Consider the following 16807-nt stretch of genomic DNA (forward strand, 5'->3'; position numbering starts at 1 on the left):
GTTAACTGCCTCAGAAATGACAGAATAGCATTTGGTACTGAGAGTGGAGTAACAGTTGACTATGAATAGAATTACCTTCCCCTTCAGTAGCTAGAAACAATACATAGTGTTTACAGTTAGCAAAAACTAGAGTAGGAGAGACAAAGACACAGAGATCTTCAAAGGATTTATCACCCAAAGGAAAAGGTGAGAACAGATACAAAGAAATGGAAGTGGTTTTTCATTAAAGAGAGAGAGAGAGAGCTAAGCAACAGCAAAGAGAAAGCACAAAGAAGATCAAAATACTTCAACAAGGCATTTGAGTTGGACCTGGACCTCACGAACAACTGGGAGATACAGAGATCAGGAAGAAAGGGCTGGCAAGGGGTGTGTGTGGTCTGGTTGGAGCACTGGGCATATGCAGACAGAAAGGATCACAATGGGAAGCTGGGGCTGGATCATGAACAGTCTTGAAAGGCGGGGAGTCTAGCTTTTATGGGGAATGTAATTTTTAAATCAAAGAGTGACACAGAGTGATATCTGAGCAGAGCAGCACTCCATAGGCCAGACTGAGGAGGGGAAAAACTGGAGGTAGCAATCCTAGTGAGAAGACATGCTCCAGGTATTGTGAGGGGCTTGGGCCAAGGGGTAGTGGCGGTAAGAATGAAAAGGAGGGGAGGGCCGTGAGGATCTTTCAGACAATCTGCAAGATTTTCAAATTCGATCTGAGGACCCAGGGAAACATGCAGGTGGAGGGAAAGTAGTGAAGGATTATCCCAAGGTTTGGAACTTGTCACACAGTTGCCAGCTCTATTTTTAGTGCTTGTTCCTCAAACCCTTTGTCAGCCTATGAAAGATGGCTCCACCGGCTGAGGGCGCTACACCCTACAAAGGGCCTGGGAGTGCGAGAGAAATTTACTCTCCTATACTCCTATACTGCTATACTCCTATATTCCTATACTGCTAACATCACACAGAGGAGTACCAATCGTTTCCTTTCCTAAATTTCTCATCCTCTAGTACCTCAAACAGAGCACAGGCTGTTTCACTATTATTGGAATCTTATTTCCTTTCTTTAAAAAAATTTTTTTAACCTAAACTCCCTTTCCAATTGTGTTTTGACTGTTATTTGGCTTCAAAATAAACAATACTACCTCAACTTAGTAGAATACATTTATCTAATTGAAAGGCCATTTGAAGACTAGCTTCACCTAACTTATAAGCTGTAACTGCTTAAGGGAAAAAAATAGGTAAAATTTAGAATATTATTCATATATAAATTGAATAATGTCAAGATAGTCCATTATGTATATATGCACAAATATTATGTAAAATTTGTAATTTTATAAGTAAAACCAATTTTGTGAAATATTTTGGTGAGAAACTTCCCAGAATTAATTGAATTCATATTTAGAGCATAGTCTTACCAACAGCTTTTGAAGCTGATCATCCAGATTTCCAGATTCCTGACTGAACTGGTCACGTTCCGTCCGTGCCTCAGTTAGCTCCGAGTTAGCAAGGACTAACTGCTTTTCAAGTTCTTCTATCTAGAAGGAAAGCACAAATCAATCTGACTATGAGAGTAGGGAATATAAAATAAATACAGTCTCTGGGAAACAAATGCTATTATTTTTGGGGCAAAAATAAAAGCTTATTACATTTTGTAAAGTTTTCTGAACTTAAGATCTATGTAGAATTTAACTTAGGGAAATTAGCCAAAGTGAAATATTTGATATTGTTAGATATGGGCATTGTCTGTAATCTTTTTCATACTATTCAAGATTTTTCTTGTGTGAATAGGTGTTCTGTCATTTGGTATTTAAGGAAGTTTGATGTGGTATAAATAAAATTCTGCACAGCCCACACAAATGATCTGTACTATATGTAGAAGAGTTATTTTAAGACTATTAGAGTTTCAATAATAAAAGGCAATGAATATAAAAGAATGAATGGTAATAAGGTTTTCATTATTGTCATTATTAGTCAATTTTGAAAGACGAATTAACATACATATACGTATATATATTAATTTAAAATTAATTTAAATTAAATGTATTAATTTAAAACACTTATATACATATTATATGTTTCAATCCTCATTTCCTTCAACTATAAACTGGATGAATACCAATTTTAAAGGTCTGGCATAGGTGCATTTTTCCCTCGTAGATAGGGCAGCTATTTGATCTGTGTAACTATGCATGTCTAAATGTCAATATACCAGAAGGCCCATCATTGTTAATAGCATTCCCACAGCTCTTGACCTGTAGATGCAAAGTAGGCGAAGAGGTTAAGATCTCAGACAATGGAGGCTCCAGGTTTGGATTTTAGCTGAGCCACAAAAATTCATAATTTACATACTGAGATATTAAAATAATGAGAACATATTGATACTTAGTGTGATCACTAAAATACTATTTCATCAGCCAGTAATAAGAAATCCTTCATGACTACATAAATGGTACATATTCCTTCTTACTTCAACAGGCTTCCAGATTTACTATGTCAAGAATAAAACTTATTGGTTTGGATGACAAACTGTGATTAAAATTTCTTAGAAAATAGGGGCACCTGGGTGACTCAGTCGGTTGAGTATCTGCCCTCAGCTCAGGTCATGATCCCAGGGTCCCTGGATTAGGCCCCATATTGGGCTCCCTGCTCAGTGGGGAGTCTGTTTCTCCCTCTCCCTCTGCTCCCTGCCCTGTTCCTGCTCTCTCTCTCTCAAATGAATAAATATTTTTTTTTTTTTTTTTTTTTTTTTTTTTTTTTTTTTATGATAGTCACACACAGAGAGAGAGAGAGAGAGAGAAGCAGAGACATAGGCAGAGGGAGAAGCAGGCTCCATGCACTGGGAGCCTGATGTGGGATTCGATCCAGGGTCTCCAGGATCGTGCCCTGGGCCAAAGGCAGGCGCCAAACCGCTGCACCACCCAGGGATCCCATGAATAAATATTTTTTAAAAATAAAATTTCTTAGAGAATATATGAGCAAGACTAAGTTTTTTTCTTGATGACTCTATTTTTTTCTGGACCAGGTTCATTTAAGGTCTTCATTTATTAATTTAGCACGTATTTATTAGTTTTATATATATATATATATATGCAACTACCACTTTGATAAATGCTAAGTATGAATACACAGAATTCATATACCTTTAATCACACATACATATATATGATTTTTAAAAAGTACTTATATAGGATCATCAAACAGTTTCACATTTACCTACAGAGTAGAATCACAGCCTGTAGAGATTGGAGTGTCTATTTTAATATTTACAGTGAATATATTTTAAAAATGACTATGTCTGAATGTATGTTAGATATAAACAAGTATTTCACAAGAATTAAGTGTACATAAAACATTAGGCTATCACCAGAAAAGTTCAAAATTCTAATAATCCTATAAAGAAGTTCTCACACAAAACTCAACCTCTGGCAGGAGTAGCTTTCTAAGGAAAATGGCTGAATGGTATCAGTTGATATAATCTCTTCAGCTCTACTATTATCAGGAAAGCCCAAATCAGCACAAAGTTAGTAATGACATTAGGAATACTCAGGAAAAAGCCCACAAACTTTTACTGTGGGTGGACAAATGTAATCAGAGAGGGAACATGATCAAGCTAGGACTTTAGGTTATGGTCCAGGTTCTGTCACATGACCTCTCTGAGTCTCAGTATTTTTCATCTATAATTTGAAAAGAGTATTCTAGATAATCTTTCCAAGTTCTTTCAATTCTGCTTTTTTATATGAGAAGAACAGTATTAATAAAGCTGAAATCCTATAATTCCCGCCTGTCCTGAAAACTGTATTTTGAGCTATAAATTTAACAAGAGCACTTTCAATATGAAGAGTTACTCGTATGTCTATAAGGTTTTCTAGTCCAAATTTGGCATAAAACTATTGTCTCTTTGAGCAAAGTATTTGTCTATGTGCTTTAAAAACTTCAATTAAAACTTGCTATCTTGTCTGTTTTCATTTTTTAAAAAAAATTCTGGATGACTCTTTGATAACATCAAACTGGATGGTAAAATCCATGAGACCAAAGTTTCAAAAGAAAAGTGAGAAAAGAATGAAGAAAAAGAAAAGAGCCAAGTGTTATCTTTTTGTCTAAGTTTATCAACTGTCAGAAGTTCCTCCAGACCCCTGAAGGAACATTGGTTTTGTAGTTGTCAGTACTGACTCAACTGCTATAGCTCTGCTTTTACCTTTCACTTTTTAGAGCAGAAATACTTCTATTACTTAATCAATCAAGAAGAGAAATGGAGAGTGAAAGGGAAAACCACTGAAGTAGCAGCTGAGCTGAACAAACAGCTGTACAAAACACTACAAAGCCTTCTGAAATGTCCAGAATAGTGATATCCAAGATAGATATTAAAGGTTTTTTTCTTTTTCTTTTCTTTTTCCAATAGCAGCACCGGTTTTCCCTTTCACCATCTATGAATCTACTTTCAGTTTTGGATCACTGGACAAATAAGTACTTGGATCTCATTCAAATTTTTACAGGGATTTTTAAAGATGTTACCAATCAAGCCGAATTGTTTTGTTTTCTGTGCTCAAAAAGACGACACAGACATTGGATACTGAGGGGTGCTGTAGGTCAGCACGGGGGTGCATTGGCAGAACTGTGCAAAGAGGTTTGCACAGACTCTTCCTGCACAGAATATAGCTCCAGCCAGTGCTACTAAATCTTTACTTTTTGAGTACAAAATTCAGCCCCAAAAGCTTTCAAAATAGGAAAAATAAACAGAATCAAGATCATGAGATATTTTTGTTGTCAAAAAGCGAAAGTTAAGAGTAAAGCCAAATCTACAGAGCCAATAGTGACAGCTTCTACTGGTCCAAATTCGTAAAGGGGAATTCTGGAGGTTCTCCTAAAATGGAAAGAGAAGAATAGAAAAAAGCATTACAGTAGGGCACTTTTGTAAGCTACAAAAGCTACATTTACAATTTTCTTTGAAACGTAGTTTCTATTTTCTTCAGTATGAAAATATTTTGTTAACCTGAAGATACATACTGCCCTCCTAAAGGACAATTTATGCCTTCTAGTTAGAAAAGTTTTGTTCAGACCTATCATGTCATCAATTTTTTTAAACAATAAAGACTTTTTTACGGAAGGAATCTGACCTCAGGAGAAAATACTAACACTGCTCACTAAAGCAGTAGAAGATAAAATAGATTTTAAAATTTTCAGAAGCTGGGATCCCTGGGTGGCGCAGTAGTTTAGCGCCTGCCTTTGGCCCAGGGTGCGATCCTAGAGACCTGGGATCGAATCCCATGTCGGGCTCCCAGTGCATGGAGCCTGCTTCTCCCTCTGCCTGTGTCTCTGCCTTTCTCTCTCTCTGTGTGACTATCATAAATAAATAAAAATTAAAAAAAAATTTTTTTTCAGAAGTTTTAGCAATGTAAACTCAAGTTATATGAAAATAAAAAAAATTAAACAGAAGAATTTTATATTCAATTCATTACAAGAAAAACATTTCCTAACAATATGATTTTTCATGACCCCAAAATGAAATCCTTTTGTTAACTAGCTTGATGTTTTCTTGCTCGGTTACAACCATGCATTGATGACATTTCAGGCCAAAGTACAAGATAATCATCTCTCAGTGTTCTCTGACTAAAGGGAATCACTATTAAGAAAGCCTACTTAACCACCATCTAGTTGCCAACTCCACAGGTTCAATATGTTGTTATAAATCTCACTGATCTAGATTAAAATGAGCTAATCTAATATGCCCCCCCCCTTATTTCTATTAAATGTTGACTATTTAAGACTGACAAAATTATTGGTGATCCACTGTTTACATTAGGGCAAAATAAGAATGATTATAACATCATATTTGTATGTATCATTATATATCTATATGGCCTCAAAACATTCATATGAAAAAGTCTACAGTCATTCATCTGTATGCTTATGTTTCTACAATGCCAAAGATAAATATTTATAAAAACTCAAGCTATTTTTTTGTATTCTTTTGATGTACTGTATTCAGTATTTGTTAAAATTTCCCACCATGCTCAAATTTAGAGTTCGGCAGCACGGTGCTGTATATGAACTGTATGTGAACTAGCAAACAACAGGTGACAGCTGATGGAAGGGTCACTTTGCCAAGCAATGTTACAATGGAAAGCTATAGCACTTTCGAATTATATAAGAAGACACAAGCGAGTTGAGTTTTGCTTAGTACTTCATAGCTTTTCAAAGGACTTCTAAATAAATAATGAATACTTAATCTTCTCAAAATGAGTTGAATAGTAATGAATATCAGTTACTATATTGGACTAGAACACAACAGCTCTCTCATTTCCTCTCTTACTGTCAGACGGTCTGTGCTCATATCCGCGAATGTGCCTATCTCCACTAGACTACCAGGGCTCTGGTAGCTTCCACCCTATAATGTGCTGAAAGCACCCCCATGCTGCAGGGTGAGATCAAGAACTTTTATGTAGGCTTGGTCTGCCCAGAAAGGGGTGGACATTCCCGGTATCAATCTTCAGGGGAAAAGCTCACCCTGAGAAAAGAAACTAGAACCAAAAAGCAGGCCTCAGAGAAGCAGAAAAGAACGTATGTTTCTCTCTGGGCTTCTGCTTCTTGGTTTAGCTTTTAAACAGACAAAGGTATGTATAACTAACTAACTAACTAAATAAATAAATAAATAAATAAAACAAACAGTCAAAGGTTCCTGAAGGCTACTCTTAAATGGTGGTGGTTGAATGACCTTGACAAAAGGATTTAAGCTAAGCGCTAACCCAGTGGTCTAGTAGGGCAGTGTTATTCAAACTGCAACCTGCCAGTGAATCATGGTATCAATTTAGTATCAAATCAGCATCCCACATGTAACAGGGGTAAACAACATCCTGTGAAACTTGCTTCAGTCCTATGTGTATAGTAGATCAAAAAGTAAGCTATTTCTTACTATCAGGAGTGATCAAAAATGTTTGAAAGCCACTGCTATAGAGGATCCAAATCTCATAACTGAGATTATATAGTTTTATGTTAGTCTTTATTGTTTAGATTTTAGTAAAGCCACGTCTAAATTTTCCATTCTTATTTTAGCTGTGCCACAGGGCATTAAGGTTGAGGTTTTATATCCTGTGCTTAAACTAGAACCAAGGAGGAAGAGTCCCCCTCCTGTGGCCAGCGGGGCGGGGGGGGGGGGGGGGGGGGGAGTATAATTAAATGACTGTAATTAAACGGCTGTCCGGAAGAACTAGAGCTGCAGTATTCAACTGCTTCTTCCCATGTGAAGCTTTGTCCTTGTACTGTTACCCTGTAGAACTGGGCTACTTTTTAGAGGAATCTGGCGGCTTCCTTTTATATTCTATTTCTTCCCAATCAGCTAATGTGTGAGAAGTTGGCTAACAATGATGGTTACAACTGGAGGTTCTCAGATAGGTAGGATGACTTATTAGAGTTTTAGGATGACTTATTAGAGTTTGTCTTCCAAACTGAGTCAATTTGGAGATTTGGTGTTTACAAAATAGGACCCTGGAGTAGCAGGTGTAAACTGGGCTGTCACAGGCAAACAGGCATGCATAGTTGGCTACCCTTCCTACAGGGAATGAAGAACACAAGCTCCTCTGAATGGTAACTCTCTGCTTGATTTTTAGGGTCTCTATTGCTTTGCATATGCTTGAGATTAACAAAAACATAAGCTCTGGATAATCGGTTGATAATGACAGTGAATAGCTCCTTTTTAGCTGTAGGAAAGTGAGAGAACAAAAAAACAGAATATTGGGATCCCTGGGTGGCGCAGTGGTTTGGCGCCTGCCTTTGGCCCGGGGCGCGATCCTGGAGACCCAGGATCGAATCCCACATCGGGCTCCCGGTGCATGGAGCCTGCTTCTCCCTCTGCCTGTGTCTCTGCCTCTCTCTCTCTCTGTAACTATCATAAATAAATAAAAATTAAAAAAAAAATTAAAAAAAAAACAGAATATCAAATAAGAATATCTGGGTTTAAGAATTGTGTGAAAATAAATAAATAAATAAATAAAAAATAAGAATTGTGTGATAAAAGATGAAACTTATCCTAATTATTTTTTATTTAGACTGATCTTATTAATTCAGTTTGCTAGTCACACAGTGATTAATAACTGGGAGTTGAAGTAAAACCTAGGAGGTACTCTGAAGTAATGAGTGGTAGGGGGAGACCACCTGGTAGCAAAATATTTGTTAGAGCTAATAAGCCTTGTAAAAATAATTTTAGTAGTCTTATTTTAACTTATTTTTTTAAGAAATTTAACTTGAAATATGCAAAACTTTTCTTCTACAGATGAATTAATTTGAGCAAACAATTTAAATTAAAATTGTTTATAACTTAACATATTGATATTTGGTGTCCTCCTACTCCATCTTAAAAGCTGCTTTTAATTTGACATTACTTTGATTCCTCATTTTCAAATAAACTATTAAAACATGTATAATTAAATCTGTGTATAATAGTCTGTGGAAGCACAGCAGCAAAATCTAACCTCACCTTGTCTTCATACATCCTTTTGGCTTCCCTTAACTCCGAACGTAGCTGGGAAACAGTAGATTCCAGATCACTGAGTTGTCGCATATACATTGAATTTTGGTTTCTTGCTTGTTCTCTAAGAAGGGTTTTAAAGGGGAGTAAAAGCAAATAGCAAACTAAGAATAAGTGTGATACCTAAGCATACTCTAGCATTTAGATACTTTCTCTAGTTCTTTTATATGGCATTAATAGGTCAAAAGTCTTTTATTTTCCAAAATTGCTTCTTTAAAGCTTCCACTCAATCACATTGTTAAGTGTTAAAACTAGATAGTGTATATAGGAGTTCATCTGTACTATTTTTTTTCTATTTTCATATATGATTGAAAATGTCCCTATAAAAAGTTTCAATTATATAAGCTCAAATTATAAAATTATTTATATGTATTCATGTGTATTCTATTTATATATATTAATACACACACATATACAGTGCCTGTGTGTGTCTTTGGTTCTATCAGTTGTAATATGAATAATATTTAAAACATCCAATTCCAAGAGGCCTAAATACCTGCAATAATACTTCCATGTAATCATATAATATTATCTCTTAAGTAATCTTTTCCATTCATTTAAATTAGAAATGTTTTACTTCCTTGTGGAATTTTTAGGCAAATTTTAAAAGATTTTAGGACAGAATATTAATGAAAATGGTATCTCTAAAATGAAGATAAATAACTACCAATTTCAAACTACCAGGACAAACATACTGAATGATTTCCAGTTGACTCTGGATGCTATTGGCTTGGCTTCGAGCACTGCTAGCTTTCTCAGTAAGTCCTGTTATTTCGATTTCATGTTCACTTATTAACTGCTCAATCCTATAAAGAAAATGCAGTGCTTGTTATTTGATACATAAGACTTTGCTTGGCTGATTATTCCAAAAATTAATGATTTTCAACACTCTTAAATTTAGTATTTTGCTTTGACTTTGAAGATGCTGCTCATTTTAGGTTTTAGAATTCAGATCTTTATAAAAAAAAATTCAGATCTTTAAAAAAATTTACAACGGTAGTAAGTTACAAGTACTATATATTATGTGACACACATGGGGGGAAGTGTCCTGTAACATATTGCAAACACAACAACAGGATTTTAAATATTCACACTAAATCATAAAGACTTTACATCATAAAGCTTTACATTAAGCTCAAGTCAGGTTTTGCCAACAAATGACTGACAAAGACTCTCTCCTTGACCAAACTTTAGTCAGGCTCCTCTGAGTCTTCCTTCTTCTAAGGCCTTGACCTTGGCACCCATCACCCTCCCATCTCACCCCCACTGGCCTGGCCTGCCCAGGCTTAGTAAGAATCTGGCTAAGTCAGTTCAGTGAGAATCTCCCTACCTTTGATGTCTCTACTGTCCCATTCATCTGCTCCTTGGCTGAAAATCCTTACCTTCCTGGTTGTATTAGGAGAGCTGAGCTTCATCTTTGTCCCCTAACACAGAACCCCTATTGCAAAAGCCTTGAATAAAATTTTCCTGAACCTTTTAAACAAATGTCAGAAAAATTTTCCCTTTCACATGAATTTGCCATAAACCTATGAAGAAAACTTCTTTGTTTCAGAATATTTTAGATTTTGGAATTGCTGATAAGGGATTTTAGTAAACCTATGGTTTAGTTCACTATGACTTTCTATACTTTAGTCAGAAACCCACCTATCTTGATGTTGTTGAAGAAGCAATTCTATTTTGTTCTGTGATTCAGACTTCAGTGCTTCAAGCTGATCCTCTACCTAGTTATATAAAAAAGAGATGCTGATTTATGGATTGGTAAATCTACATCTTGGAAAAGTTGGAGATTTTCCAACTAAAGGAACACTTTAGAAAGAAGCAAATAAAAGTAATACTGAAACTTAATACATTTTATCACCATATTTTATTAGATCACTTACTTTGGTTATACTCTCAGGAAGCCATACAGACAAATCAAGCTAGTTCCCTTAATTTACTGAGACGTCATTGTGGAAATAACTTATTTTAGAAAACAAAAGTGAGAACTTGGTTTGCTTTTAAGAACTTAAAAAAATATACACATCTAATACTATTCTCTTAATGGATTTTAATATAAAATTGAATAGTGTTCTCACCACTTACTGGAAATATCCTCCCTTTTAGATAAGAAATTTCTGTGTCTAATTCTCTTAAGATTTTACTAATAGCCGAGCCCAGGTTGCGGAAGTGGAGAGCAGACATGCTGTCCTGTTCATATATTTTCTTGCCTGAGGCTTCTTCAAAGTCAACTAGGATTGCTCGGATTTCTTGAAGCACTCCCTCATGACTAAGCATTATCTTTCTCAGCTGTTCTATTTGCATGTTGCTATCTTTCAGCATGTCCTCCTTAAGGCATTTGGCAGTTTCAAGTTCATGAACTGTATTTTGAAGCTGATTTCTCAAATCCTCCTGGGACTGACTCTCCCTTCGTCTATGAAATAAGTGAAAGAAGAAGAAATAATATTCATAAAGGTCATATTCACACAAGTAATATTAATACTACAAAAAGTAAAATTTTAAAATAATTTTAGGTAACAACTCCCAACCTGATGTCAGCCATGGCATCTCTCTCCATTTGCATCTCTTGAAGTTTTGTTTGCAAATCAATGACTGACTGCCTTAAGTAAAACTTCTGTTTCTCATGCAATTCATTGCTCTAGAAAAAAATGCCAGGTAAATCAGTCTTTACCAGAGGAACTTCTTTTCTTAACGCTAATACTTTCCAAAAATCCATAGATTATTAATTTATTTTTAGGTGTACTTCCTTCTCCTTTCACCATACTTCAGGGCCTAATTAATCATTTCTCACCTAGATTATTGAACTATCTTAACTAGTCTCACTGTCTCAAGCTTGGCCCCTTTCAATTTATTCTTTACTTAATAACCAAAACACTATTTCTAAAACAAATCAGACTTCTAGCTCAAGATAAATACAGAAATAATTTTTATTTTTGAAAACAGGAAAATTGGTTAAAATTCTATATACAGAAAAGTCCATCCTCACCTCCAACCCACTTGAAAACTCTACAGCAGACAACCACCACCCAAAAGTCAAGGTGTTCTACTACAGAGAAATTCAGGAAGATCTCTAAAATTAGGCACTGAGAGAGACCTCCCAGCCTAACAACTGATACCACCTAATTATCCCAAAGCCAAGCCATCAAATTCTGCCTATTGAGAGAGCTTGCCATCAGCTTTTTTATTGCTCATCCTTGAGTATGAACAAAAATCAACCAACCAACTAACCAATCAACCAACAAATACTCATGGACACCTGAAGGAAGATTATAAAATACAAGAGTCCAAGATGAAACAAAGAAGCAAACACCAGAAAAAAAGGATCCTAAGAAACAAAGTAATACAGCAATAGAAGAACGCTTCCTAAAATTTATATTTGCAGAGAGAAAATGACTTTCAATGTTACCCAGCTAACGTTGTTCTCAGAATGCAAAGGTCCATAAAATATATGCCTATGTACCTTTCTTAAGTTTCTAAAGATGTACTTTGACTACATGAAGCAGATCCAGAAAAAGGAAGACAGAAAACAATGAATCCTAGAAATCATGGATCCAATCAGGAAAGCTGTGATGAGAAGAAAACAGTTATACACAGACCTAAGAAATTCATCTAAGCCAGAAAATAGGACAGATGACTCTTGAAGAGTCCTGGATCAGAGGAGGATTTGAGAGAAAACCTACATGACCGTTCTTTTAAAAAACTTTTTAGGGATCCCTGGGTGGCGCAGCGGTTTGGCGCCTGCCTTTGGCCCAGGGCGTGATCCTGGAGACCCGGGATCGAATCCCACATCAGGCTCCCGGTGCATGGAGCCTGCTTCTCCCTCTGCCTGTGTCTCTGCCTCTCTCTCTCTCTCTGTGACTATCATAAATAAAAAAAAAAAAAAAAAAAAAAAGACTATCATAAATAAAAAAAAAAAAAACTTTTTAAAAAAGCATATGATAAAGGCATACACTTTCTGGTGAAAAAAACACTACACTGGAGAGCAAGTGTAAAAGGATACTAGTTGATTCTGCAATTGACAATGTCTATAAAGTCAATATAAAGTTAAGGCCCTTTATCTTTTCCTCTTATAGTCCAGGTGAATAACTACAGTACAGTCTGAACTATGGATGCCAACAGTGGAAATGGAAATCTGACGGGATTCCTGGGTGGCGCAGCGGTTTGGCGCCTGCCTTTGGCCCAGGGCGTGATCCTGGAGACCCAAGATGGAATCCCACGTCAGGCTCCCGGTGCATGGAGCCTGCTTCTCCCTCTGCCTGTGTCTCTGCCTCTCTCTCTTTCTCTCTCGGTGACTATCATAAATAAATAAAAATTAAAAAAAAAAAGGAAATCTGAGAAATATATATGAGATATACTGGATATGGTGATAAAATGACACCAGGGAAGAGGTATCAAGAATAAATGAGGTTTGGGGGTGCCTGAGTGGCTCAGTGGTTAAGCGTCTGACTCTTGATTTCAACTCGGGTCATGATCTCAGGGTTGTGAGATCAAGCCCCACAGGCTCTATGTCTGTTTAAGAGTCTCTCCTTCTGTGCCCCCCTTAAAAAATATAAATGAAGTTTTTGCTTGTGTAATTATGTAAAGGTGGCACCACATACAATTAGAAGGAACACTGGGAGAAGGGTAGGCTTGGGGGAATGATCATGTATCCAGGCAGAAATGTTGAGTTTATAGACCCTCAGACATTTCAAGTATAAATGTCAAGTAGGTACATGCAGTGCTAAAGTAAGAGGTCTGTACTAGAAATATAAGTTGAGTGTTCATTGATATATAAATGGCAACAGAAGCCGTGGGAATCACTATGACTATTTTCAGATGGTTCTACTGGAACAAAAAAACAAAAACGAATAAGCTCAAGGAAAGTCAAGAGAGTTTATTTTCAAGGGACCTAGGAGAAAAGAATACTTAAGAGGAAGAAGATAATCACCTATGTGAAATGTTGCTTAAAATTCTAAGGAAGGTAAAACAGCAATGGGATTTAGCATCATGGCTTATTCCTACTGCAGCACAGATCTCATTGTTACTATCATTTTCTATATAAATATCTCAGCCACAGACTATAAATGTGTATACAGAAATGACCACGTAGGGCAGCCCCAGTGGCTCAGTGGTTTGGCGCCACCTTCAGCCCAGGGTGTGATCCTGGAGACGCAAGCTCAAGTCCCACGTCAGGCTCCCTGCGTGGAGCCTGCTTCTCCCTCTGCCTGTGTCTCTGCCTCTCATGAATAAATAAATAAAATCTTTTTTAAAAAAATGACCATGTATTTTCCATCTTTTTAGACCCAGCACCTAGCACATGTTACATAGGAGTTTTATGCTAAATATTGTAAGTATCCTAATAGCCCTGTATTCATTTAGAGATTTAACACATATTTACTGGGAGCCAATCAAGTGTCAGATCCTCTGCCAGAGAATGGACATGGAAAATGAATTAAGTAATGTGGAGGCCGAGAAAATTAAGGCCATTCCACTTTAAGTTCAGCGTTAGCACAAGTCCAGCCATCCCTGGCCCCTGTGAATAAGAGCTGAAATTTACATTACTTCAGTTACAAAAAAAAAAAAACAGTTTACAGCTTAACATCCTAGAAAGCCCCATATTAGAATGAGAACAGAGCCCAAGCCAGGGGCAGGAAGCCCCTATTAGAATAAGAACAGAGCTCAACGCCCTTGAAAGCCCCATATCAGAATGTAAACAGAACTTGAAAAATGGCTCCACCCCTTCTGGAGGTCCCCTAGACCAGCCCTTAAAACAAGCTAAAAACCACCTCGGGGTCCAAGTCCCTGCTCCACTGTGTCGAGTATACTTGGACCCAAGCTCGAGCTTGTAAATAAACCCTCTTCGGTGTCGGCTCCTTGGTGGTTTCTTGGATTTGCAATCTTGGGCACAACAGTAAGGCACTGTCTCTTTCCCTCATTGGTATCTCTGTGCTTCATCCATCTATCCATCCATCCCACCCACCCTCTTTATTTGCAGTCATCACAAAGTATTGTCACTATTTGTTTATATACCAGCTCTTCTTCTTCAAGTCTATGAACTTCTTATGAGTCCTACCTTATTCATCTCTGTATCCTTGTACATGATATAATAGGTAATGATTCTCGGCACTTAATATTAAGTTGTGGTTTTTTTTCCCTAAATGTATTTACACAGTCTGATAAGGTAGAACAATGTGTGAATAAATACAGTAATGTGCTAAATACTACAGTAGACATGTGCACATAGGGCAACAGCTGTACAGAGGAGAATATACTTAATGCTGTTTAGAGGAAAGGATTCAGAGAAGCAAATGCTTAGCTGAGTCTTGATGGATATCAAGAATTTGCCAGACAGCCATATAAAGAAGAGGAAATTAGCCTGAGCTATTTACATATACCTAAAAACCTACTCTTACAACTGCTTTGTAAAGAAAAATGAGCTATCATGATAGCAGGTCAGTAGGCCTGAACCAATTATTATGATAACATTTTGAGCTATTCAAGTTTCATTAAAATTAACCATGAAACCAAGGCATTCTATTAACAAAAGGAAAAAAGGTATGTAAACTTCATGTGCCCAATTTTTATTTTATTTTATTATTATTTTTTTTTATTTACGATAGTCACACAGGAGAGAGAGAGAGGCAGAGACATAGGCAGAGGGAGAAGCAGGCTCCATGCACCGGGAGCCTGACTTGGGATTCGATCCCGGGTCTCTAGGATCGCGCCCTGAGCCAAAGGCAGGCGTTTGTTAAACCGCTGCGCCACCCAGGGATCCCATGTGCCCAATTTTTAATACTGAAATAGAAGGCATAAGCCAAATTAGGGGCACCTGGGTAGCTCAGTGGTTGAGCAACTCCTTTGGCTCAGGGCATGATCCCGGGGTTCTAGGATCGAGTCCTGCCTTGGGTTCCTGCAGGGACCCTGCTTCTCTCTCTGCGCATGTCTCTGCTCTTCTGTCTTTCATGAATGAATAAATACAATCTTTAAAATAAAAAAGAAGGCATAAGCCAAATTAACAAGTTTAACCAATAAATCCATTGTTAAATGTTTTTGTTTTAATTTTTTTAATTAATTTATTTATTTATGATAGTCACAGAGAGAGACAGAGAGAGAGGCAGAGACACAGGCAGAGGGAGAAGCAGGCTCCATGCACCGGGAGCCCAAAGGCAGGCACTAAACTGCTGCGCCACCCAGGGATCCCCCTTGTTTTGTTTTAAAGATTTTATTTATTTATTCATGAGAGACAGAGAATGAGAGAGAGAGAGAGAGAGAGAGAGGCAGAGACACAGGCAGAGGGAGAAGCAGGCTCCATGCAAAGAGCCCAATATGGGACTCGATCCCAGATCCCGGAATCACGCCCTGAGCCAAAGGCAGACTTTCAATCACTGAGCCACCCAGGCATCCCATGTTAAGTGTTTATTAAGTTTAGGTTCTGTTCCAAGGCAACATGTCTCACTGCCATCCCCAAATGGCATAGAGTACTGGAAGAAAAGAATGTAACTTACTTCGTTTAGTCTTCTCTGCAGATCTTTGACTTGATGTGAATATTCTTCCAAAACACGTTCAATATGTTCCTTTCCAGGGTAAGGGATGACTTTCCTAGGAGAATCAAGTTCCACTTCATATTTGGGGAAAAAAGGAATTTGTGCCAATGTCCCAGCTGAAGATGTGTTTTCAATTATTGTACCACGAACAGATGACATAAAAAATGGACTTGAAGAACCTAAATATTAAAGAATTAACCAACTTTTAATAAAATAATTTTGTGGTAAACATTATCCTAGGTGTTTTCCTTATTGAACTCTGAAGATGCTCAAGGTCTCATGAAAAGACACAAGTAAAAGATGAGTAGGAGCTTAGGAGAGACAAGCACTAGGTAAAAAAGAGATTTGGTAAAGCTGATGAAGGAGCAGTAGACGTCCACCCTTCATCAGCTTTGCCAACTCCCGGAGCTCTGAGGACGCTAAACAAATGATGAGTAGCTTCATGCTGTCCATCTCTGCTGTGGTCATGTCATATCTGCAGAACCCTCAGTCCATGACACCCCCCTGGTGATGTCAGCCTAGGACTTCTCTCTACACCTTCCCCCAGGCCTGGCCCCTGGCTGCTCAGCCTCTGCCCTCAGCTGCTGTCCTGGGCTTCCCTGAATGAAGTAGTCTCCGGGCTTGCAGCTGGATGGAGGGAACCTGACCCTTTCCCTGAGATTCTACTTCTGTTGGACAGAGGGGAATATCTTAAGCCTACCCCGCCTGCCTGCCTTCCTCATCCTGCCTGCTGAGGGAGATGCTGCCCATGTTTCTACGTGTATCCACTCGTTTT

General features: G+C 37.5%; 1 protein-coding gene across 20 annotated transcripts in view; it reads right to left on the minus strand.

The window, feature by feature from the left end:
- CCDC158 (coiled-coil domain containing 158) overlaps window positions 1–16807 on the minus strand; it is a 126787-nt gene that overhangs the window by 66037 nt on the left and 43943 nt on the right. For 17 of the 20 annotated variants that reach the window (XR_013371077.1, XR_013371081.1, XR_013371080.1 and 14 more), the window contains 7 exons: window positions 15994–16211; window positions 11038–11147; window positions 10595–10922; window positions 10157–10233; window positions 9208–9318; window positions 8462–8576; window positions 1407–1526 (listed from right to left, as the gene is read on the minus strand). Coding sequence is in view for 16 of the 20 variants with exons in the window: in XM_077882562.1 (XP_077738688.1) it covers window positions 1407–1526; window positions 8462–8576; window positions 9208–9318; window positions 10157–10233; window positions 10595–10922; window positions 11038–11147; window positions 15994–16211 (1079 nt within the window). In the remaining 4 variants the exon portion in view is untranslated. The remainder of the gene's footprint in view (window positions 1–1406; window positions 1527–8461; window positions 8577–9207; window positions 9319–10156; window positions 10234–10594; window positions 10923–11037; window positions 11148–15993; window positions 16212–16807) is intronic. The other 3 variants (XM_077882567.1, XM_077882570.1, XM_077882571.1) reach the window with 3 other exon arrangements.

The sequence above is a fragment of the Canis aureus genome, chromosome 33 (genome assembly GCF_053574225.1).
Source record: "Canis aureus isolate CA01 chromosome 33, VMU_Caureus_v.1.0, whole genome shotgun sequence".
Lineage (NCBI taxonomy): Eukaryota > Metazoa > Chordata > Mammalia > Carnivora > Canidae > Canis > Canis aureus.